The sequence below is a fragment of the Gopherus evgoodei genome, chromosome 6 (genome assembly GCF_007399415.2).
Source record: "Gopherus evgoodei ecotype Sinaloan lineage chromosome 6, rGopEvg1_v1.p, whole genome shotgun sequence".
NCBI classification, from domain to species: Eukaryota; Metazoa; Chordata; order Testudines; family Testudinidae; genus Gopherus; species Gopherus evgoodei.
In genome coordinates this window covers 65,135,569-65,160,848 of record NC_044327.1, presented here as the reverse complement: position 1 = coordinate 65,160,848, position 25,280 = coordinate 65,135,569, and the positions used below count along the sequence as shown (strand labels likewise).

At 43.5% G+C, this 25,280-nt stretch overlaps 1 protein-coding gene across 10 annotated transcripts in view; it reads left to right on the top strand.

Moving 5' to 3' along the window:
- Positions 1-5,852: 5,852 nt before the first annotated feature.
- The window catches only part of DCP2 (decapping mRNA 2), a 33,810-nt gene continuing 14,382 nt past the window's right edge, over positions 5,853-25,280 (top strand). For 3 of the 10 annotated variants that reach the window (XR_004000838.1, XM_030565776.1, XM_030565774.1), the window contains exons 1-7: positions 5,881-6,056; positions 8,204-8,330; positions 11,523-11,599; positions 13,620-13,771; positions 15,163-15,290; positions 15,740-15,838; positions 24,529-24,681. Coding sequence is in view for 9 of the 10 variants with exons in the window: in XM_030565776.1 (XP_030421636.1) it covers positions 6,004-6,056; positions 8,204-8,330; positions 11,523-11,599; positions 13,620-13,771; positions 15,163-15,290; positions 15,740-15,838; positions 24,529-24,681 (789 nt within the window). In the remaining variant the exon portion in view is untranslated. Of the gene's footprint in view, positions 6,057-8,203; positions 8,331-11,522; positions 11,600-13,619; positions 13,772-15,162; positions 15,291-15,739; positions 15,839-24,528; positions 24,682-25,280 lie in introns of those variants that run through there. The other 7 variants (XM_030565781.1, XM_030565780.1, XM_030565777.1 and 4 more) reach the window with 6 other exon arrangements.

Sequence of the window (25,280 nt, the reverse complement as noted above, 5' to 3'; positions counted from 1 at the left end):
TCCCAATGTGTAGAAAGAATAGTAAATATGGCAGGCAACCAGCTTGGCTTAACAGTGAAATCCTTGCTGATCGTAAACACAAAAAAGAAGCTTACAAGAAGTGGAAGATTGGACAAATGACCAGGGAGGACTATAAAAATATTGCTTAGGCATGCAGGAGTGAAATCAGGAAGGCCAAATAACACTTGGAGTTGCAGCTAGCAAGAGACGCTAAGAGTAACAGAAGGGTTTCTTCAGGTATGTTAGCAACAAGAAGTCGTTAAGGAAAGTGTGGGCCCCTCACTGAATGAGGGAGGCAACCTAGTGACAGGATATGGAAAAAGCTAATGTACTCAATGCTTTTTTTGCCCCTGTCTTCACAAACAAGGTCAGCTCCCAAACTGCTGCACTGTGCAGAAAGCATGGGGAGGAGGTGACCAGCCCTCTGTGGAGAGAAAAAAGTGGTTCAGGACTATTTAGAAAAGGTGGATGAGTACAAGTCCATTGGGCCGGATGCACTGCATCCGAGGGTGCTAAAGAAGTTGGCGGATGTGATTGCAGAACCATTAGCTATTGTCTTTGAAAACTCCCGGATGACTGGAAAAAGGCTAACATAGTGCCCATCTTTTAAAAAGGGAAGGAGAAGGATCTGGGGAACTACAGGCTAGTCAGCCTCTCCTCAGTCCCTGGAAAAATCATGGAGCAGGTTCTCAAGGGATCAATTTTTAAGCACTTCGAGGAGAGGAAAGTGATCAGGAACAGCCAGCATGGATTCACCAAGGGCAAGTCATGCCTTACTAACCTGTTTGCCTTCTATGACAAGATAACTGGCTCTATGGATGAGGGGAAAGCAGTGGATGTGTTATTCCTTGACTTTAGCAAAGCTTTTGATATGGTCTCCCACAGTATTCTTGCCAGCAAGTTAAAGTAGTATGGGCTGGATGAAGGGACTATAAGGATGGACCGAAAGCTGGCTAGATTGTCAGGCTTAACAGGTAGTGGTCAATGGCTCCATGTCTAGTTGGCAGCTGATATCAAGTGGAGTGCCCTGAGGGTTGGTCCTGGGGCCAGTGTTGTTCAATATCTTCACTAATGATCTTGAGCAGAGATCGGCAACCTTTGGCAGGCAGCCTGCCAGGGTAAGCCTCTGGCAGGTCGGGCCAGTTTGTTTACCTTCCACATTCGCAGGTTCGGCTGATTGCAGCTCCCACTGGCTGCAGTTCACCACTCCAGGCCAATGGGGGCAGTGGGAAATAGCAGCCAGCACATCCCTCGGCCCGTGCCACTTCCCACTGCCCCCATTGGCCTGGAGCAGCAAACCGCAGCCAGTGGGAGCCATGATCAGCCGAGCCTGCAGACATGGCAGGTAAACAAATTGGCCCGTCCCATCAGGGGGCTTACCCTGGTGGGCCACATGCCAAAGGTTGCCAATCCTTGATCTGCAGGATGATGTGGACTGCACCCTCAGCAAGTTTGCAGAGGGCACTAAATTGGAGGAGTAGTAGATACATTGGAGTGTAGATATAGGATACAGAGGGCCCTAGACAAATTAGAGGATTGGGTCAAAAGAAACCTGATAAGGACAAGTGCAGAGTCTTCTGTCCTAAGTGCAGGGTCTTCTGTCCTAAGCGCAGGAATCTCATGCCCTGCTACAGACTAGGGACCAAATGGCTAGGCAGCAGTTCTGCAGAGAAGGACCTAGAAGTTACAGTGCATGAGAAGCTGGATAGGTGTCAGTGGGCCCTTGTTGCCAAGAAGGCTAATGGCATTTTGTGCTGTATAAGTAAGGGCATTGCCAGCAGATTGAGGGACATGATCATTCTCCTCTTTTCAATGTTGCTGAGGCCTCATCTGGAGTACTGTGTCCAGTTTTGGGCCCCACATTACAGGAAAGATGTGGAAAAATTAGAAACAGTCCAGTGGAGGACAGCAAAAATGATTAGGAAGCTGGAGCACATGATTTATGAGGAGAGGCTGAGGGAACTGGTATTGTTTAGTCTGCAGAAGAGAAGAATAAGGGGGGGATTTGATAGCTACTTTCAACTACCTGAAAGGGAGTTTCAAAGAGGATGGATTTAGACTGTTCTCAGTGGTAGCAGGTGACAGAACAAGGAGTAATGGTCTCAAGTTGCAGTGGTGGAGGTTTAGGTCGGATATTAGGAAAAACTTTCACTAAGAGGGCAGTGAAGCACTGGAATGGGTTACCTAGGGAGGTGGTGGAATCTCCTTCCTTAAAGGTTTTTAAGGTCAGGCTTGACAAAACCCTGGCTGGGATGATTTAGTTGGGGATTGGTCCTGCCTTGAGAAGGAGTTGGACTAGATGACCTCCTGAGGTCCCTTCCAATCCTGATATTCTGTGGTGGTAGGTGCAAATAAAAATATTCTTATTCTTTAGGTGGAATTTGTTACTTCCATCCAGCTCTCTGAAGTAGTTTGTAATTCCTTGGCAGGCTCAAGAATTCCCTTATTAATAGGTTGGAGTGTTCTGCCTTGAGTGGTGGGTTGCAAAATGTCATATAGTTTGTCTTGAATAAGTCCCAGAGGAACCTCTACAGAGTTAGCCAATCTTTTTTCAAAGATTCTTGATATGCTTTAAAGTAATCCCCTAATGAAGGTTTTCCTCAGGGGAAGGTGCAGAGATAACTGTGGGTGAAGAAGATTCTTCATAAAAAGCAACAATCCTATGGTACCTTTATAGACTAATAAATGTATTGGAGCATAAGCTTTCGTGGGTGATTACCCACTTTGTCTCTGGAAATTTCCACTACATGCATCTGACGGTCTTAGTGATTAATCAGGGGGAAGCTTAGGTCCACCCTCTACTCCAGGCTCCATCCCAGGGACCCTAATAATAGCAGTTATGATAGCTGACATTTTGGAAATAGGACATGTACAATTCCCTGGACCACTTCCCCACAGCAGCCCCCACTTCCTTAATATCTACTTCACCATTACCTCAGGGTTTCCCACCTTGCACCTGATATGGTTTGTACTGTTTCATTTCTCCTACAGCTCCTGACACACATGCCCAACTGATTAACTGGGGGAGGCTTTTAACTAGTTTCAGACAACCCCTAATTGCCTTCAAGTGTCCCAATCAACCTAGATATCTTCCTTGTCTTTTGGAAAGATCTTAATTGGCCCCAGGTGTCTTAATTGAACTGGAGCAGCTGCCATTTACTTATCCTGGAAACAGGGATTTGTTTAGCCTGGGGCTAATATATCTGTCTCCCACTACTTTTCTCTTAAAACAAAAAGGAACAGGAGTACTTGTAGCACCTTAGAAACTAACAAATTTATTTCATCATAAGTTTTTGTGGGCTACAGCCCACTTTGCCCCCTTCACACAGGGTAGAGACTATAAAAGCTGCTTCTCTATTTCCCCTCATCCCCTCTGAAAAGATAGTGGGTCTGTCTCCTCTTTATCTCTGCTCCTCCCCGTGAAGTGCAGGCATACTTATCCCTAAGAATCCAGCCTTTTAAATTGTAATATATAAGCTGGGAGAGGACAACCAACTGCAATTTGAAGGGAAATGACTTCTACCACAGCTTGCTCGAACCCCACCCCTCTCAAGGGAAGGTCTGAATAGATCATCTGGTGAAAGGCACTTGAAAAGCCCTGAGACTATGAAACCTGCATTGAGAAAACACTGGTATGAGCTTGGGAATGGACTTGTATGTGAGGCTGTGCAGAACTGACCTGGGTGTTATCTTATTTTAACTGACAGCTCAGCTTATTTTAGCAGTCAGTGAAGATCATGATCATCTGAAGGCTATTCAGGGGGTTCTCTGAAATAAGTTGAGATGTTAGCCCAATTTAACTGTCCCCATCACATCACTGCTACAGGAGTCATTGTAAATGCACTCTAGCTTAATTTAAAAAGCAACTCTTCAAATATCTTAGGCCTAGTCTTCAGAAGGAAATTAGGTCAGTATAACTATGTTGCTCAGAGATGTGAAATATCCACACCCTTGAGCCATGCAGTTAAATTTACCTAACCCCCGCCTAGAAGGTGCTAGGATGATGAGAGGAGTCTCCCATCAACCTAACTACTGCTTCTCGGGGATGTAGAGTATCTCTGCCCCCCGTCTGTGTAGGTAGTGTCTTTACTGAAGCACTACAGCAGCACAGCTGCAGCGTTTTGCAGAGCCAGAAATCTTAGAACTCTTCAGATATTCAGATGAGCTTTGGACATGTGGGAACTCTGAGGGAGATCAGGCAAACATTAGTGAGGAACAGGCTAAGCTACATGTGAGTGTAGGTACCTAACCAAAGCAGAGTCACAGACAGAGGAGCTAGGGTTCATGGGAATGTCAAAAAAGGAATTCTGAGAAGCAGGCTGTGAGTTATAGGCTTTTACTCTAAATGCCAGGGAACTGCAATTACTGGCCCCTCCTGCTGTAGTTGAAGTCAGCTGAAGCATGTCCCTTTTTTGCAGTGTCATCTAAATAGTAAAAAAGAGCAGTGGATGCCCTTTGGTGGCTGTAGTTCTGCAAGAAATTGTTTTATGTGAATTTAGATCAAGGGTCAGCAACCTTTCAGAAGTGGTGTGCTGAGTCCTCATTTATTCACTCTAATTTAAGGTTTTGCGTGTCAGTAATACATTTTAAACATGTATTGAATCTGCAGCATCAGACCAACACAGAACTTAAGCTTCAAAATATTTATGGCAAAGAAAATGAAATAACAAAAATGAGTTATTAGAGGTTTTATATTCTCTATTTAAAGACAGCAAATGATGTATCAGAATTCACATTGGAAAAAACATTCTATGTAGTCCTGGTGCAGAAAGCTCTACACCTCTCAGTGGCGTGGTATTTTTAGAGGGCTGCATCTACACAGTTTCCTTGCACTAAGTGGTTTGTGGCAGTGTGTATGCCTCGGGAGTTACAGTGCTCAAAGCTGCTTTACTCTGCAGAAGCTTTCCAGTGTTGATAGGGCCTAAGTTAAGTGATTAAATTTTTTTTTGTGTTGTAAGCATGTTGGTGTTCCGTTTCAGTGTATAGCAAACGCTGAGAGGTTTTAAGGGAGCACAATATGTAAGCAGATTCTGGTATTCATAATGCTCTCAACCCTGACAAAGGCCATGGAGAGTTCCTGGTGGGGATATTCTAGTATGACAATGTGCTTAGCTGGAGGGTCATGTGCAGGACTCCAGGCCTCTCCTTTAAGGAAATACTTGATGCGAGTGGACATTGCAGGTGCTGTAAGGAATAAATTCTCCATGCTGCATTGCCGTGTTGCTCGCTCGCTCTCCGTGTCTCAGCGGTGTGTCACTGCCGGGGGAGGGGCCTCGGTGCAATGTTTTATGGGAGTTTTATTTCTTTTGGGTCTCTTAGTTGCAGTTAAGTCGGGTTGGGGGCACGGAGTCAAGTCAGGCCAGGATGCGGCGTGAGAAGGCACAGTGGGGTGCGGCCAGGGCATGTTCAAATACCCACCCCACCCCGGTGCTTGCAGGTGACCTCTCAGCTGAGCCCTGCTATGACCGCCCCTCCAGGCTGCTAGCGGAGCGGCGCCCTGCGTTGAGGGAGCCCAGCCCCCAGGATTGGCCGGAGGCGGAACGCTGCGAGCTTCCCTGTTCGCGGGGCTGAGCGCTGTGAGGAAGAGCCGCGGGAACGGAGCAAGCGGCGCGGCCCGCCTCCCCGCGGCAAACGGGAGCCACACAAACCCGCTCACGCCGAGTTTAAATGAGAAACTGCGCATGCCCAGAGAACCTACCACAGTGTCTGTCTACCGTGTCTCACCGGGGATTGGTCAATTCTCCCACACTAACTCTCCCAATGATTGGTTTGACAATAAGATGACGTTTGAACGGTCTTGCGTCGCTCACGGGCGAGCAGTGGTGGTTGGTGGAGCAGGGTGTCTGTCCCACGAGAGGGCCTGCGCCCAACACCAGCGGGAGTGGGACAGAAGCGATTGGCCCCGCCCCTTGCTCGGTCGGCGGTTCGTGTTGTGTGAGGTCTCCCCGCCCCCCTGCACTGTTCCTGCGGGCCCTGTGGCGTCGGGATGAGCCGCGCTTCCCCATGGAGACCAAACGGGTCGAGATTCCCAGCAGCGTCCTGGACGATTTGTGCAGGTAACGGAGATCCTGCCCTCCCCCTCCCCACGGATCTAGCCGGGCTCCTCCCCCCTCGCCGCCCCCTCGGCCGCGCGGCGCCTTGAGCCGCCCCCCTACTCGAACCGGGCCCCTGCCGCCCTCCCTGCCCCCCTATCCGCCCCACCGCTCGAGCCGAGCCCCTGCCCCCCCCACCGCAGGGCCCCTTGAGCCAGGTGCCTCCCTCCTCGCCGCCCCGGCCGCGGGGCGCCTTGAGCCGCCCCCCTGTCCGCCCCACGGCTCGAGCCGGGCCCCTGTCCCCCCGAGCCGCCCCCCTGTCCGCCCCACGGCTTGAACTGGGTCCCTGCCCCCTCGGCTGCGGGGCATTTTGAGCCGAGTCCTTGCCCCCCCCGTCTCCCTCGCTCTCTGCCGCGGGGCGCCTTGTGCCGGGCCCCCCTGCCTCCCCAGTGCTTGAGCCGGGCCCCTGCCCCCCTCTCTCCTCCCCCCTCGTCGTCCTTTCCTTCCCCCCGCCTCGGGGCGCCTTGAGCCGCCCCCACATGGCTTGAGACGGGCCCCTGCTCCCTCGGCCGCGGGGCATTTTGAGCCGGGTCCCTGCTCCCCGCCGTAGTCCCCGTCGCTCCGCCGCGGGGCGCCTTGAGCCGGGCCCCTGCCGCCGCCCTCTAGCTTTGCGTTTGGAGCCCAATATTACACCGATGTGCTAATGATAGAATAGTTGAAAGTGAAACTGCGTGGAAAAACAGAAACGAAATTTGCTCGCTATTCCAGTGGTGCCCGTTGCGATAGTCAATAGCAAGTTAATAAAAAGTACAAGTGGGGTAAAGTGAATTTGATAATTAAGATATGGTGTCGTTATTGGAAGGAGTGTTAGAAATTACTGTTACCGTGACATGCTAAGAAGGATAACTGCCCCCCCCTCCACCTTTGCTGTAAGGCTAGGTCCCTGTGTGAGTGGCTTTAAGCTAAAATACCTAAAATTTGGGTCAGTAGAGAGCTTGGAATGTTGGGATTCACGTTTTTTAGTGCTCCTGCACTGTAGGTGTGGGGGGAGGTAAGTTTGGGACTGCAGTATGTTATGTGACCTGGCCTGTGATGAGGGAGTTGAAAGATCTGACTGCAGTTCTTTTGAGAAATGTTGATTTTGGGAAAATCTTTCATGAGTATACACAATTCCTGGTGAGAACTGAGCTTTGTTCTTTGTTTTGGTAACTTGTAAAGTCACAAAGGATTTATCATACATTTTGCAGTTCAACTTTTGTGAGCTAAGTAACTTGAGTATAGGAAGAACTTGTAAATATATAATCACTTTCTGTGGGCATGCCAGCAGAATTGTTTGTGTGTTGTATTTTCAAGTGGTTTACCTTTTAAGTAGTTTCTTTCTTATTCAGAGTCATCTCCATTGTTGGAGGTTTGCAACTGGTAGCCCATTCTGTATGATGCTCTGCTAATCTTTTTATGGATGTGTAATCTTGTTGAGGCACCCAGAATACCACATTGTCCATCCGAGATCCTTTTTATTCTTTCTTCCTCGTGTTCTGCCATCAACTTTCCCTTCTAATGTCCATAAACATATGTTGCGCACTGAACTTCTTAAAGTGTGTCTTGCACGTAAAACTTTTTTTTATAAGATCTCTGATTAGAGTTTTCTGAGTTCTAATAATCGCCAGGTATCAGAGGGTAGCTGTGTTAGTCTGGATCTGTAAAAGCAGCAAAGAATCCTGTGGCACCTTATAGACTAACAGACGTTTTGGAGCATGAGCTTTCGTGGGTGAATACCCATTTCCTCAGATGCATGTAATGGAAATATCCAGGGGCAGGTATATATATGTGTGCTAGCAAGCAAGCTAGAGATAACGAGGTCAGTTCAATCAGGGAGGATGAGGCCCTGTTCTAGCAGTTGAGGTGTGAAAACCAAGAGAGGAGAAACTGGTTCTGTAATTGGCAAGCCATTCACAGTCTTTGTTCAATCCTGAGCTGATGGTGTCAAATTTGCAGATGAACTGAAGCTCAGCAGTTTCTCTTTGAAGTCTGGTCCTGAAGTTTTTTTGCTGCAGGATGGCCACCTTAAGGTCTGCTATAGTGTGGCCAGGGAAGTTGAAGTGCTCTCCTACAGGTTTTTGTATATTGCCATTCCTAATGTCTGATTTGTGTCCATTTATCATTTTCCGTAGAGACTGTCCAGTTTGGCCGATGTACATAGCAGAGGGGCATTGCTGGCATATGATGGCGTATATTACATTGGTGGATGTAATAATAATCGCCAGTACTTTTTTGTTGGTTACTCAATCTGTCCATGATGTAAGTAGCTTTAGCTAAGAGTAAAATGGCTATCAGCTATATTGGACATCTCAGGAAGACCTTCCATTCTCATGGTATGAACTTGTTGACCTCTTTTGATCTGTTTCCACTAATACAGTCACAAAATCACTCTTTAGATTACCCAGGTTTACTGACTACTTTTGCATATACTAATCAATATACTTTAGTCCTGAATTAATCAACTAGCCATCTGTTAAATCAGATATTAATTCACAGTGTACATTTAACAACATATTGCAAACAGCACTTGATCATTCATTGCAGTGACAGGAGGTAGTACTATCACTTCTATATTTTACCTAAGGCTGTGTCTACACTGCCACGTTCAGTGCTAAAACTTTAGTCGTTCAGTGGTGTGAAAAAACACCCCTCTCTCCAAGCAACAGAAGTTTTAGTGCTGAAAAGTGCCTGTATAGACTGTGCTTTATCCCAGCAATAAAGCTACCACCCCTCATTGAGGGTGGTTATTTTTTATCGCTGGGAGAGCTCTCCCCCAGTGATTAAAGCATGACTACACTGCCCACATCACAGCACAGCTCTGGCTGCGTTGTAACGTGGGCAGTGTAGACATACCTTAAATCTACCTCCGACCAGTCTGGATTTCTAGCTGCCTCTCTGATATCTCCACTTAGGTGTCCAACATTCAGTTCTAACAAGCTTGAAACTGTGTCCTCTTTCAGCATTTATAACTCCCCTGCTTTCCTGTTTTCCAGGTTTGCAACTTTGGTGCAATCTTCAGGGATACGGGAGAGGGAGAAAAGAGCCAATCTCTGAAATCCTGTTGCTTTTTCTCCCTAATGTCTCATAAGTAAGGCTGTGAGTCTGTCACAGAAGTCACAGATTCCATGAATTTCCATGACCTCCGTGACTTCTGCAGTGGCCACTGTGGCTAGGGCTGGGGAAGACTTGGACCACTGCGCCCACCGCCCCAGCAGCGGGAGGACTTTGGAGGTGGGAGGGGGCTCAGGGCTGGAGGTTGGGGCGCAGGAGGAGGTAAGGGCTCTGGATGGTCCTTGCCTTTGGGGGCTCCCCGGAAGTGGCAATATGTCCCTCCCTCTCAGCTCCTAGCACTGCACACTGCCTCTGCCTGCAGGCACTGCCCCCACAGAGCTGCGGGACTGGCAGCGTGCGGAGCTAGGAACTTAGGGGAGGGCATGTCGCTGCTTCTGGGAAGCCCGGTAGAGAGCCTGCCAGTCTTGCCAACCCCCGCCTCCCAAGCACTCATGGCACTCCCAAGATTTAGTCAGGGGTATAGGATGAGTCATAGATAGACCATGGGCCATGAATGTTTGTTTACTGCCCATGACCTGTCCATGACTTTTAATAAAAATACCCATGACTAATATGTAGCCTTACTCATAAGTCTGCTGTTTTTTTCATTATCTTCTCTGTTCAAATCCTAGTTCTCTCATGTCATAAACAGATAGTTAAGGGTTAATGTCTCTTTCACCTGTAAAGGGTTAACAAACAGTGAACCTGGAACACCTGACCTGAGGACTAGGAGACAAAATACTTTCAAATCTCGGTGAAGGGAAGCCTTTGTTTGGTTTTTTTTGGGTTTTTTTTGTTCTCTCTGGATTCTGAGAGTGACCAGACATGCAACTAGGTTTCTTTCCAATCTCTCTGATACAGTCTCTTATATGTTCAGAATAGTAAGTACTAGGTAGATAAGGCGGTTTTAGTCTTTTGATTGTTTTCTTTCTTTGCAAATGTGTATTTTGCTGGAAGGATTTTAATTTGTATTTGTGCTGGGGGGAGGCTTCTCTCTAGTGTCCATAAGCTGAAAGACCCTGTAACATTTTCCAACTTGATTTTACAGAGACAATTTTTATTTTTTCTTTCTTTTATTAAAAGCTTTTCTTTTTTTAAAAGACCTGATTAAGGCTCAAGGGAATTGAGTCTGTACTCACCAAGGAATTGGTGGGAGAAAGCAGGGAAAGGAGGGGGGAAGGTGTAATTCCTCTGTGTTTTAGATTCACAGAGCTTGAATCTGTATTACCTCTTGGTGAGGGGAAAAGAGGAGGGGGGAAGATAGGAGTTTGAATCACAGTGATCTCCTAGTGTACCCAGTGAGGGGAAGATCTGGGAGGAAGGGAGGGGGAATGGTTTATTTCCTTTTGTTGTGAGACCCAAGGAGTTTGGGGGTCTTGGGGTCCCCAGAGAAGGTTTTGGGGGGACCAGAGTGTACCAGGCACTGCAAGTCCTGGTTGGTGGCAGCACTACAAGATCTAAGCTGGTAATTAAGCTTAGAGGAATTCATGCTGGTACCCCATCTTTTGGACGCTAAGGTTCAGAGTGGGGGTTATACCATGACATCTCATCATTTTTTTTATTTATTTTATTTTTTTTTAAACTGTAGCCTCCTTGCTTGTCACTCCTCTTTGGACAAACCCAGTTTGTCTAAAATGCTGTAACTTAAATTCTTTTCTAGCTTTTAATTTTCTGTTGGACCAAATTCAGATTTATTGTATCTCATTCCCATCTACGCTTTTGTTCTTTCATTTCACTGTTTCTCGTGTCCTCCAGTTGCTGCCCCGTCTCCGAGTTCACTTGTGGTACTAATGCATTCATTTTCTTTCTCCACCACTTTCTTTGAGCCTTCTAGAACATCCATGTCTACTTCAGAAATACACCTCTACCCGATATAACGCAACCCAATATAACACGAATTCGGCTATAATGTGGTAAAGCAGTGCTCGGGGAAGGGGGAGCGGGGCTACGCACTCCGGCAGATCAAAGCAAGTTCGATATAACATAGTTTCACCTATAATGGTAAGATTTTTTTGGCTCCTGAGTACAACGTTATATTGGGGTAGAGATATACTCTCCCTGTCCTTTTCTGCCAAGCATTCTTCATTAAAACCTACCTCTCAAGGCAACTCCAGATCTTCTTATCTGTCTTAAGTTTCATCACCATAGTACCTAAGCACTTTTCATGAGCTCTGTGAGACAGGAAATATCATCACTTTTTTTGCAGAGAATTGTGCACTTGTGGCACTCTGGTATTTTATAATACTTTTTACCACTAGCAGTGTGCTTGAATCTGTGCAGTCTGAAGAAGGCATTTTTAAAAATCACTTTGTTCCCTTAATATGAAATTTATTGTGTAGGTTATTATGTGATCAGAGTGTAATTATATGCAGCATAACGCTAGAGTTAAATTCAATACAGATGAGGACAGATAATGCTCGAACAAAGGACCAAAGACTTCATCATTCAAGGAATCTGATCTCTGTTCAAATGGTAATGTAAGTTCTAAAATAAAATCTTCCATATCATGTCGCTTCTGTTATTTTAATATTAATTGTAGTCTCTAACGGTGTATTCTGTCTGTGGTGAACATGATTGAAACACGTTTCTGCTCTATAGCCATCAATGAAGATATCCTAAAGTTGCTTTTTGATTTTTATAATTATTTCCTTTGCTTTCCCCAGCCTTTTCCTTTTTGTTCCAATGAACTGCGAAGTTGAAATTGTTTAAAAGGATAATGCCACTGTTAAGCAAAATTGTCAGTCTGGTTTATGTAAAGGCTCATCAACTTGATGTTGTAACAGTAATAAATTACAAGCGTATATCCAGCAACGTTTGCTGGGAAGTTGTATGCCTTCTTCACTGCAGTTGGCAGATAATTTCTGCTCTTTTTAAAAATTGCAGTTTACCTTAGCGTTGAACTGTGTTGCTGATTTACTGGATACTATGTGCATGAGTATGTTCTACATTAACTTAAAAAAAAAAAAAGCGGGGGGCGGGCGGGGGGAAGAATTTGTGTTTTCCTGTTGGTGTTCTTGTGGTTGGGCCTGAGAGCAGACCGTGCTCTGGTCCTTTCTCCATTTCTCTCTGGATGCTCTCCTGCTCGTTACTACTTGAATTTGGTGTTCATGTTTATGCTGCTGTCATTGGGAAGGGCATGTACCATCAAACAGTAAAATTCACAAAGTAAACAAACTTATTAAATAGAAAAATACATTTTTCTCTAACTTGCAACAATGCTACATCCTGTGCTTAGAATAATAAATCTTGAAAATGTCATCTGTTAAAGCATACAGCTATTTCAGTAGAAGAGAACCATCATGCCGCAGGCCTGGCAAAATTTACTTTTTTTATATGGGATTATTCAATATAATTTAAACTGAACAAAATTAATAAACCTTCTGACTCTTAGTTGTCGCATCAGCATCCCATGATCTCCTATGGGACTTATCTTGCATATCTTAAAAGTTCAGTTCAAAAGTTCAGTGGTGAACTGAACCCTCGGCTGGCAGTGGGCTAAGCGGGGCTGGTGGCCAAGACCCCGGCTAGCAGGAGCCAGTGGAACCCCTGACTGGCAGCAGGTGAACCATTGCTGGTCTGGGGTTCTGTCTGCCACCCTGTTCAGCCCAGTGCTGGTCTGGGGTTCTGTCCACCAGCTCCTGCCAGCCGGGGTCATGACCACTGGCCCCCCTCAGCCCACTTCCAATCTAGGGTTCCGTTCACCCAGACAAGCAACGGGCTGAGCGGGGCCGGTGGCTGGAACCCTGGCTGACAGCAGCATGCCAGTAAAAATCGGCTTGCGTGCCGCCTTTGGCACATGTGCCACACGTTGCCAACCCCTGTGTTAGTGCATGAGGAGGTAACAATGTACAGGGAAACTGATCAGTTCTGTTTAACCTGTCCATTGCTAGCGTCAACTGAGAACTGTGCACTAAAAGTGAAGATAAATGGTGGGGAAAATAGATTAGCTTGTATGTTGCAGTATTTTTAATAACTCATAATGGTGTTATTACCAGATGAGGAAACATATATATTTTTCATATATCTTAAACCTGACAGCGTCCATGATGAGTGTATTTTAGCACTCCTAATCTGAGTTTATTAAATATCTTTACTGAGAGTTTAAAATTTTTTATTTTTTTTTAGTGTGTACCAGTTGGTTGGATGGGTTGTCCCTACCCTTGTCCCCACAACATCTTATTTTAGATTGATTTGATTCTAGTTTTGTTGTTGTGACTCGGGTTCTCCATTGTTCATTCTGAACGCAACTTTGTAAGAGAGAGCATCTCATTATCTGCTTTCCCTCCCAATACTAAAAGCCCTTGCTTTGTGAATTTCAAAACCTTTAATTGTGCAGACTACTACTGGGGTCCGTACATTATCGTTTGAAACGATAATGCTGTAATGCATTTTCAGTGTTAAAGTTTTCAAAATGATATCAATCTGCAAATTCTATCTGTTAATCTAGCTCTCTTCTCCCACCTCCCCGAACCTTTGTTTTTTCTTTCTCTCTGGCAGTCGATTTATTTTGCACATTCCGAGTGAGGAAAGAGACAATGCAATCAGAGTATGTTTTCAGATTGAACTTGCCCATTGGTTTTACTTGGATTTCTACATGCAGAACACACCAGGATTACCTCAGTGTGGGATAAGAGACTTTGCTAAAGCTGATATCCTTTTTATTGGTACAGTTACTGTTTTTTGAATGCTTGTGGATAAACGACATACTGAAGTATAGTAGTGAAATCTTTTTTTCCTGAGTAACTGCTTGCACAACAGTCCCTTTGTTTGAGTGACATAAAACTGGCTTCATTAAAAAGTGTTAATGTTCACAGCTGCCATAATATTACAGCATTTAAAAAAAAACACCACACTATCTTTTTCCCAGCTTCCCAAGAGCTCTGAGAATTCAACAGCTTATTGCCTGCTTTGAGGCCTTTTATGACTTCATCCTGTAACTGAGAGTTAACCATTAAGACTTCCTTCTGTATTCAGCATGGTCAGGGCCAGGAGGGTCTTAATATAATGTTCTCTCTGTGACATATTCCCTCTCCTAACTTCATGGATTTCCATAGCGAAACTGAAATGGGTGTTAATTCTGGTAGAAGTAGTATAAATTCTCTGGGGATGGTGTGCAGCTATGAGGGGTTATTCCATTTGCAGTGTGGCTTTTTCAAGATGTTTGTGTAATAATTCAAATTATTTGCATTTTTTTATAGTGGGTTTTAATCATGAGGGGTCTTAAACCTGAGCACATGGCTTAAGCAACATTTATTTTAAATCTGATTAGATCATAAGATACGGTTTTGTCACTGAGGTGGTGGAAGTCATGGAATCCATGACTTCAGTCCTTGTGGCTGGGAGCTGAGGCAGCGGGCCCCCAAGCTGAGGCTCCCAGCTACTCCACAGTTGCCCAGTCCCTTCCCATTTTATCATGGATATTTTTAGTAAAAGTCAGGGAGAGGTCATGGATTTTATTGCCCATGACCTCTCCCTGACTTTTATTAAAAATATCCATGACACAATCATAGCCTTAATCATAACTTCTTAAGGATAGTTCTTATGCCACAGTTTGGCTGTCAGCTGTGGGAACCACTATAGTATGCAGTATTCCAGCTTTTATAATGCTTAAATATCTTTGCTCCAGCTCCCATTTGAGGACCCATGCTTCACTAAAACAGTCAGAATATTTGGTTTACAAAAATAGGTTATCAGAATAGGGTACATTTCTTTAATTTTACTCCTGCTGTTTTAAAAATTTTCTCATGGTAAGAACTTGACTCCATTTAAAAAAAAAAAATCCCACTATTGGGGTACATTCCTTTGAACAAAGGGAGGCGTCTCTAACTTTAGGAGCCATTGTATAAATGGCTTGTATTGGAGTTGGTAAATCACTGTTTGCTCCCTGAATCTGCAGAATATAACTCAGTATTGGATTATTCCTATTACCTTAATTTCTGGTTCCAAATAAAACCCTATTCCTTATATAAAGTAGTACTTGTAAATATTGGTCTTGGGTGGGTCTAGGTGTGCAGTTAGTGTCCTTGACATGTTTCTATACTCTTTAGCCATTGCCCTTTTTTACTGCCTCAAGGTGAAGATGTGCAAAGGGTTTTGGATGAGTGGAAGGAGTATAAAATGGGAGTACCAACCTATGGTGCAATTATTCTTGATGAGGCACTTGAAAATGTAAGTGTAAAACTAATCTGTGAACATTTATACAAGATGGTGAGGGCTGAGCGGAAAGGATGTTAACTAGCTTTTTAACAATCCCAGCAATTTTTTGTGATTTTTAAAAAACGTTTTCAGGCCGAAGATCATAAACGTGGCCTTTTCACATTTTTATTGAGTTTCTGTACAAAGCTGGTTTGCTGGGTTTATCTTTTATTACCATTGTACCAAAGGCAACTGCACATTTTCCTTGTCTTTACACCAAACTTAATTTTATATATATTTTTAATATAACTCTATACTAAAATTTGTAACTATTGCAAAGTCTGGTAAGCTGTAATGCTAATGAACATAGGCTAATGCCAGGCAAAAGGTCTCTTCCTCCAGCCAAAAGTATCACTTTTGGAATTAAGTCAAATCTGTGAGATTAATGGGAATTTCACTACTGCATTGCTTGGATTCTGCAGGTACTGCTCGTTCAAGGATATTTAGCAAAGTCTGGCTGGGGATTTCCAAAAGGGAAAGTAAATAAAGAAGAGGCTCCACATGACTGTGCAGCTAGAGAGGTGAGTTCCATTGACTAAATGTTTAAAAATTCCTTACCCAGACATTTAAATCCTTTTTCTTTAAGACAAAGTAGTTTAACACACATTCCCTTCACCCATGTTGAGAGTAGGATTTTCATGCACACCAAAAAGAAATCCTAGCAATCTGGTGATGTCTTTCTACAGAAAGCTCCTATTAAATTATGTACTCTTGTTGACATCTACTGCTGTAGCATTTGGTCCCTTAAATAAGAAAAATGTATGTGAAAGAGGCTACGTTTGACCTATGATGGATTGATTTAAATCAGCAAAGTATGAAACATTGAATTCAATAATCAATTTTGATTGTTTTGCATTTGTACTTTTTATTATGTTCTTAACTAGAGGCTGATTTTTAATTAGTTGGTAACCATTAAAGCAGGTAAGCATAGCCTTGACTTACTTTTAAAGAAATGTGTATACATATGTGTATCCTGGTTAGCAAAAATATACTTTAAAGTAATTAGCTTACTTTACCTTTTTTGGATTCTTAATTTTATATATTTTTTTTATTTTAGAAAATGATGAAAGATGCATTTCTTAATTACTAGATTTTATTTTTGTGATTTGGCTGGACATTCAAATTCAGTTTAGTATTCAAAACCGCATTTTTACTTGTATTAAATTACCTTTTAAGGGCTGGATTCATAAGGAAAAAGTTTATCAAAATGTTTTGTATTTATAACTGATCTATTAAACAAAGAAAATATGATCTCTATTTAATTAATTGAACTGATTGTTTTTGGTCACTCTGTCTTTCAAGATTTTAGAACTCTTATATATATTCATAGCTTAAAAGAGGAAAGCAAGCTTTTGTGCCATTTCAACCCCCAGTTTTCTTAATTTTCAGTGAATTAATCATTGAACTGAACTTGTTGAATAAACTGAAATGAAGAAAATACTTTTTTTTTTTTTTCCCCCGGCAGAAGAGGCTACCGCTGTAAAAAGCGAGTTTAGGGCTTTAATAGACTCTGGTTCCAGATGCTTAACCAATAACTTCCACCAGTTCAGGAGATTGACTTTTGTTAAAACTTGGCAGCAAATATGTACCTATTTAATATTTTTTGCATTTAATTTAAATTATTTTAATAGATTATAGTAAGTTTAGACCTTAACATAGGTGGTTGTCATGTCAAATTTTATTTTAAATAGGTTTATTTAAATAAAACCCAGTATTTAACTGAAAATAAAAATCTTTTTTTTTATTTTAAAATTGATGTTTATCCATCTCGTTTTGACCCAAATGAAATAATGTACTCTTAATATTTTATCTAATTTTCATGTATTATTTTAGGTATGCTGATTTTAAAGCTGAAACAGACTTTAGAGGATGGTTACTCTTGTGTTTTCAGTTTTTTTGTTTTGGAGTTCTGTCCATTTAAAACTTGTATTTATTGTACTATGCACAGTGTCCTGTGGCTAAGACACTATGTTAATAAACTTCCAACTTCACTGCTGCCACTTAAGTTGTTCCAGTATTACAGAACAAAGGGGTACTGTCAGGAAAAGCTTAAGACAATACTTCAGATTGGGGGTTTATAGGCATTATGGAATTTACTATTGAGGAAAGCTAGGAACAGACTGCAGCTGCATGTAAAAAGAGGTTGTATTAATTTTATGGCTAATAATATTTGTACAGGTCTGTTGCAACTTAGGCACATTTAACATGTGCGATTTCAGCTTTACCCTGAACAACCCGAAGTCGGGGGGGGGGCGTGGCCTCAAGTGGAAGAGGGGTGGCCTCAAGATGTAAAGGTCCTAGGGCACCAGCTGTGTCTGGGCATCCCAGGGCCTTTAAATCACCCAGTGGGCTCCCAGCTGCAAAGGTAGCTGGTAGCCCCTGGGGCAAACTAAAGGGCCCAAGGCTCCAGCCACCGTGGAGCTCCAGGCCCATTAAATGTCAGCCCTAGCCCAGCTACCAAAGCTGCAGGCGAGATTTAAAGGGCTCCTCCAGGCTCCACGCAGCGGCGGGAGCCCAGAGGAGCCCTTTAAATGCCACCCCGGCCCAGCCGCCGGAGCTGCAGGTGGGATTTAAAGGGCTCAGGGATATAATTTTCAGTATACGCAGTTTTCGTTTTACACGATAACCGCAGAACAGAACCCCCGCGTATGATAAGACTTGCTGTAGTTATGTAAAGGTAGGGCTAATAAAGTCTCATGCTGCACTCGAGTTATTGGGAGATGGAATTAGATTACCAAAGGAAGTTTGTAAAAGCTAAGAGAATTAGAGGTTTCCTGTCTGGATTAAATGAGTATCTAAAGAATCATAGCTTTTCTAGGTACGCCTGTTGAAAGAATGGGTGAATCATATAGCCTTTTCATTTCTAATTTCTGGAGTGTGTCTACCGTCTTACTCAGGCTATTTTAGAGGATACCTGAAGCTTCGTATAAGGAGGAAAATAAGATCAGACTACATCAAGGGATTGTCCGACTTGCACATGGTGCTTGAGTGTAGAGCATAATTCATATAGCAATAAGTGTCACCAATATTTAAAATACATGGTCTCTGAAGAGCTTAATTTCTAACTACAGAAAAGTTGTCTCAATCTCAGTGTTAGCATAGCTGGCACTCCTCTGTTATATTAACTGCTTTGCTGCATGCAGATCCCCAGCACAGGATAACCGTGAAAGCACAGGAATCTCTGAGAGATGTAAAGTGGACCATTCATGTCAGTGGGTGTTCCCATCTTCCTTCCCCCGTATTGAGCAGCTTGTGAGTTTCATCAAGCGTGCCCAGTCTTAACTTCTTACCCCAGTGTCGGTGGCTGATGCTTGGTGCATGCTTCCAGTATGCCTGTTATCAGCTTCACATGCAGAGGGGCAGAGCTTCCCTGGATGCTCGCTTATAATGGGGGGCAAGAAGAAGGGCTCAGATAAGCCCCTTGAATCCCTCCTCACATGCGGGGGGTAGGGAGATGGGCACAAACACCCCCAGAGGGTGGAGATTCCCCCAAAACTGGCTCATGAGAAGAAATGAGGGGAACAGACTGCAATAAAGAGGCAGAGGCCCCCTCCAGCTTCGGACATCCCCAGAAGGGCAAGATCCCCATATATCCCAGCTCACATGAAGGACCAGTGAGAGGTGCTTAGAGGCCCACAAGGTCCCAGTGTGTGCATGCAGGAAGGGGCTGACAGGAACCACTGCCCCTGTTCTCCCCTAGTTCCCCTGCAACTCACCTCCATGTTTCCTCTCTGAATGTCCTTACTCTGCTTCACCTGAGTCCTCCCTAATCTCTTTCCCCTATTCCCTCAACCTCAATCCCATCTCAGCAACTATGTGCATGTCTTATTTTTGTCCAACAATATTGCGATTAGATTCCTAAGCCGCCACCACCACTGTCTTCCGCCCCTCCCCCTGATATACGGATTTTAGCAGTATGCCTTCTGACTTCTTCCAGATTTCTGCCTCACATGAGACTTGAGATGACACTAGGTGGGTGGATTTAAAATGAAAGACTTACTGCTTATACATCTGCAGTGGAAACTATCCACCTTCAAATTCTCTTGTGTCCTCTGTCTGCACATGCCCAGTATAATCCATTTGGTTCAAGAGCACTGGGCACACACCTAACTGAAAAAGCAAATTCTTTGGCTAGTACGATTCTGAATTTTGTTCCCCTGAAGGGCTAGATGGTGCCATACGCTCATGAGGAGTAACCCACAAGTGAGTGAGACTCTTGTTCCAGGATCAGAGCCATAGTTTGAGCTCCAGGTCTGGGCAAAAAATAAGCTAGTAGAATGTGTCATCCTTGAGGAAAAGGCTGTTTTGGGGGGTAACTCTATCTCAGGAACTCCTTGGTGAAAAAATCCCAAATTTGGATCATTAGCCCTAGCCAATGCTCCCATGAGGCACGGCAAGTAACAGATTTTACAGTACTTGAAAGAGTTGAGTTTTAAACAGAAAGCTGGTCTTGATCTTTACTATAGTAGACCTAGCAGTACACTGTAATGTCATCTAGACAGACTCTAATCTAAAATAATGTACGGGGAGAGGATAAAAGACAATTATGCTCATAGATATAAAGATAAGGAGAATCATTTTGAGCATCATTAATGTACATTAATGTTGTAAATCAAGTATGAGATACAGAAAACAAATTTAGATAAGCTGCAAGACCCCCCCAGCTATACTATATCAGGTGCCATAAAGATGGTGCAAAATCTGTAACGTGGTGGTTTTCTTTGAACTATAAATTACATTGCTCAGAACTCAGGTACTGGTTACAGTGCCAAGAATATGAAGATGGGACATATGTTATACTATTAAGTCAATTCCCATGCAAGAAAAAATTAAAATGAGTTCTAACTTACAAAATTAAGAAAGAGTCCAGCCAACTAATAAGCATAGACCATACTGTAGCTTTGTCAACTAACTTTTAATAACTACATCTATTGGGGTGTGAAAAACAACACTCCTGACTGATGTATCTAGACCTACCTAATCCCCAGTGTAGGCATAGCTATGTTGATGGGAAAATGCTTCTGTCAATGTAGCTATGGTTCAGAAAGCTGGTGCTTTTACACCAATGGAAAATCCCTTCTATAGGCATAGGCTGCATTTACACTACAGAGTTAGGCCAGCATCACTAAGCTGGTGCAGTATTTGTCATGTAGATGTACCCTAAAGGTGTTTACTCCTGTAGGAATTCTGCACACATGCAGAACTCATGTCCCCTGCAGATTTTGTCACCGATCCCCTGCAGAAAATAGATTCTGCTGGGGAGGTGCTGCAGTTACACTTGTCACATTCTCTTCCCCCGCCTGGGGGGGGGGGGGTGGGAGGTTGCTGTGGCACCAGAAGAGAGGACAGCGAGCTCAAGGTTGGAGGGGCGGGCCAGTGGCTGCACAGTGCATTGCCCTTGGGGCCCATGAGGAGGCACAGACAGAGCGGAACACCTGGGCTGCTGAGGTGGTGGTGGTGTCGCATAGACTGGGGGACAGATGGGTGGGGGCAGAGGAGCTAGTAGGGTGACAAGATTGAGCCATTGGCTGACTGGGAGGGGGAATACAGGGACAGGGTGGCAGATGTGCCTGACTGAATGGGAGAGGCTAGGGGTCAGCCAGGATCTGTATGGGATAGGCTCTCCAACTCCCTTACAACATTTCTCCCCTCCACCTCACCTTCCGGCAAAACCAAACACCTGTTGCATACTTCTCCCACCCACACCCAGCAACCCTTCTGGTTCACTCCCAGGCTCCTTCCCAGCAATTACTTCCCTCTCCCTCTGCTCCTCTATTACCTCTGATTCCCCCAAGCCTTTGCAGCGCTGCTGCGGGGTGTGGGAAATATGGTGTAAATGAATTATTACTCAAAGTTCTGTATAAATATGCCTAGTAAGGAATCCATTTGTCAAAAAACATAGCCTGAATCTTTTTTTGTTGTCTATATTGTTAGATATACTTGCTGACAGATATTTTGAAATAAATTGCCATAATAATTGAAACTGGCGTGATTATATTGCTGTTTTTGACAAAATATGTAGAATTTAAAAATATTATATGCAGAATTTTTAATTTTTTTGGTACAGAATTCTACCAGGAGTATATACTAAAGAAGGCTGTTGTACAAAATGAATTCATTTATCTCAATGAATTCTGTATTTTAAAAGCTACTACCACCAGGTGACCAGATTGTGCACTGCTATACAATATTTGACAAGACATTATGGCATACTGACAATTGCCTGCAATATGCTCAGTGAACTTTGAGTTGACTTTAAACCTTATTGAATTAGTTTAAAAATCTTTGGAGTTCATTGTATTGAAAATGAAGTTGTGTATGTGTTTCTGTGTGATTGTAAGTATTTCCATGGGAAGGGGAAATAGAAGAACAGCAGGGACTGACTGGGCAAACTTACTCAGGTTGTGACACCTCCAGAAAAGCCCCCCCCCCCCATATGCAAATACTAGTTCAAATGGGATTCTTCAGGGACAATACTTTCAAACACTTACCTTTCATTAACTAACTGACCACGCTCACCTAACTACTAACAATCTCCATGGCAAGAAGAGTCCTGTGCCCCCCTACTAATGCAGCCTACACAATGCAACTGAAATAAGGCATACTCCGAAGGTGCAAATACACCTCTTTCCTTTGATAGGCCTGCACCCTGTGAGGCCACAGCCCACCAGATCTTCTCATATCCCAATGATGAGTCTTCACAGCTGCTCGAGTTATTCCTTCACTGTTCAATACAGCTAACAGTGAATACAGCTGGAGTGCATGCAGATAATTCTCAGTGGCTATTGACCGCTGCAGAGGGTGCAGAGTTAAAGTTATGTAGGAATGTATCTTAACTCTGTTTTTCCTGGTTTTCACAAATTGGGGTATTGTGGAACTTGATATTCTGGAGGGTCACAAACTACAACCAGGCAACCTTGACTCTGGGTTAACAAAGTTTTTTGCTGCTTAATCTTCTTGTTTGTTCCTTTGCGTGGAGCTGTGTTGAGAGAATAGGCTTGATCCAACAAAAACTTTGTTTTTCATTTGTGTTGTGGGTAGAATTGCTTTTACAAACCATCAATTTAGAACAGGGGTGGGCAAATCTTTTGGCCCAAGGACCACATCGGGGTTGCAAAACTGTGGCAGGCTGGGTAGGGAAGGCTGTGCCTCCCCAAACAGCCTGGCCCTCACCCTCTGTCTGCCCCTTCCTGCCCCCCTCAAAACCCCTGACCCATCCAACTCCCTGTCCCCTAACTGCCCCCCCCGGACCCTCTGCCCCTTATCCAACTGCCCCGCTTCTTGTCCCCTGACCACTTTCTGGGACCCTCTGCCCCTTATCCAACCCTGATCTCCGCTCCATTACCATGCTGCTCAGAGCAGCAGGAGCTCGCAGCCCCGCTGCCAGGCTGGAGCCAGCTGCGTCGCCTGGTAGGAGCGGCAGGCCAGAGTGCTGGTGGTGCGGCGAGCTAAGGCTGTGAGAGGACGGGGGACAGCAGGGGAAGCGCTGGGGCTAGCCTGCCTGGCCAGGAGATCAAAGGCTGGGCAGGACGGTCCCATGGGTCGGATATGGCCCGCAGGCTGTAGTTTGCCCACCTCTGGTTTAGAACATCATTCACCAAAACTTGCATATTTTTTTCCCTTAGCTTCTATTCTAACCCAGCACTTTCCTTTTGCATAGGAGACTAGTCTGAAATTAATAGCATTAGGTGAACTGTCTTTTAAAAGCTCTTGCGTTTGTCCCCAGAGACGGTAAAACAAATTGACTTTCTTTTGGTGCTGAAATAAACACAGATTTTGTGTTAATCTCCTAGAGCTGTCATCCATTTCACGTATTAAATATTAAAGCAGAGGATCTCAAACTGTGGGTCGGAACCCCTTAGGAAGTCGTGAGGTTATTACATGGGGAGTCGCGAGCTGTCAGCCTCTACCCCAAACCTCACTTTGCCTCCAGTATTTGTAATGGTGTTAAATATATAAAAAAGTGTTTGTTTTTAATTTATAAAGGGGGTCGCACTCAGAGATTTGCTATGTGAAAGGGATCACCAAAACAAAACTTTGAGAACCACTGTATTAAAGATTATTAGGGCATATAATAATTTTTCCTGTTTAAAAGCTTTTATGTCAGACCCTTAAACCTAACTCCTCACTATGAAACAGCTTCCCATGTTTTATAAATATGGTCTTGCCACATAGGAGGAACTGATAGACATCAGTTGCATTTTAATTTGCTCCTTTTTCATTAATCTTCAAAAATTTCTCAATGTATATGAAGCAGTGGAAGGGTTGTTGCTTCTAGAAAATCTGTACTCCCAACAGTCTGCCCATAACTACATAGAGACTTAATTTACAGAGTTTTACAAATTATTTTTCTTATGTATTTGGCAAAATGAATAATCCAGAGAACAATGCTGACTCCATAGGGACAAGCTAGACTGTGAAAACCTGTTTAATCAAGAAGACCCAGTTTATATAGAGGTGGGCACAGATCTCAATGAAATTTGTCATATGCTGAACAGACTTCTTTTCAAACCAGTTTGTTGTATGTGCTGGTTCACAGATGTACATGCCTTCATTAAGATTCCTCAGGGCTGCATTTTTGTAAGGCATCTAAAACATTTTCAGTCCAGGGCACTGATCAAAAGCTTCCATAAATGTTAGTTTTTCAGTTTCTAAAATGGTGTGTGTGGTGAGAAGGGGAGAAACTGGAGTCCCTTCACCCCATACATTACTTTGCAAAAAATAGACTTAAATGCCAATATTATTATTATCTTATAACTGCATGTTTGGCTTGTCTCAGTAGTGGTACCTGGTAGGAGTATAAATTGTTTTGTTTATAATATGAAGTGGATGAAATCTTTTTTTTTTTTTTAATTAAATCTACATCTAGTCTTAGTTTGTGTCCATATCTAAGAGGTAGGATCTCCCCCCCCTCCAATGGTGAAATATGAAATACTCCAGTATAATGTTGATCCATAATACACTTTTTTTTTCTTCAGTGTGTATAGTGATCCTATGACAGGCTTAGCACTTCAATTCCTTCTGAGTAACAGGTTGTAATAGTATGTCAGCAAACTGAGTAATTCTGAGTTCCGTATCTCCATTATCTGCTTGGATGCCCAGTTTGAATTTAGTAGCTTAATCTGTATGTTAGTAAATGTATATTATATATTCAAAAATCTGTTTGAAGGTATGACTTGAACAATTCTAATTTGATCTGTGTGCTTCTCAGGTGTTTGAAGAAACTGGTTTTGATATCAAAGATTACATCTGCAAAGATGACTACATTGAACTACGAATCAATGATCAGCTAGCACGCTTGTACATCATTCCAGGAGTTCCAAAGGACACAAAATTCAATCCCAAAACCAGAAGAGAAATTCGGGTACACATACTTATGTTTATTTCTAAAGATTTTTCAGGTTGCCATTACCTCAGCAAAGGTTTATTTAAAACTAAATATTAAACAAAAGCTAGTGAGTAGCTCAAATGGAGTAAAAGCAGCATGTCATCACTTTAGGTTTTGTCAACTTTCTGCAGGTCATATGTGCAGACTGATTGCTGGCCAACTGCTCATTGTGGCACCTGTCTCCATCATAAATTGGCACTGGAGTACAGGCTGACTAACAATAAAGCACATCCCACTTTGTCTTTTCATAAATATTTTTTGTAGTTAACCTTTTTTTAATCTCTTATACATATTTTTCTGTAAGGATATAAATATTTAAGGATACTGTACATTAATCTACGCATTGGAGAAGGAAAATGGGGCTTGCCTTATTTCTATAAACATTCTGTACAATGCAGATCTAGTGTATGATGGGTAGCAGAGAGTAGACTTGGCTGTGGGACACAGTGGGAACCAACCATTGTGTGGGTGAGCTGAACTCAGTGGACTTCTAGAAAGCTGTTGGGATGGAGAAGTTGTTAAACTGCTTATGTGCTGAGAAATGCTTGTCACTGCCTGCGACATTCATTGCCTTC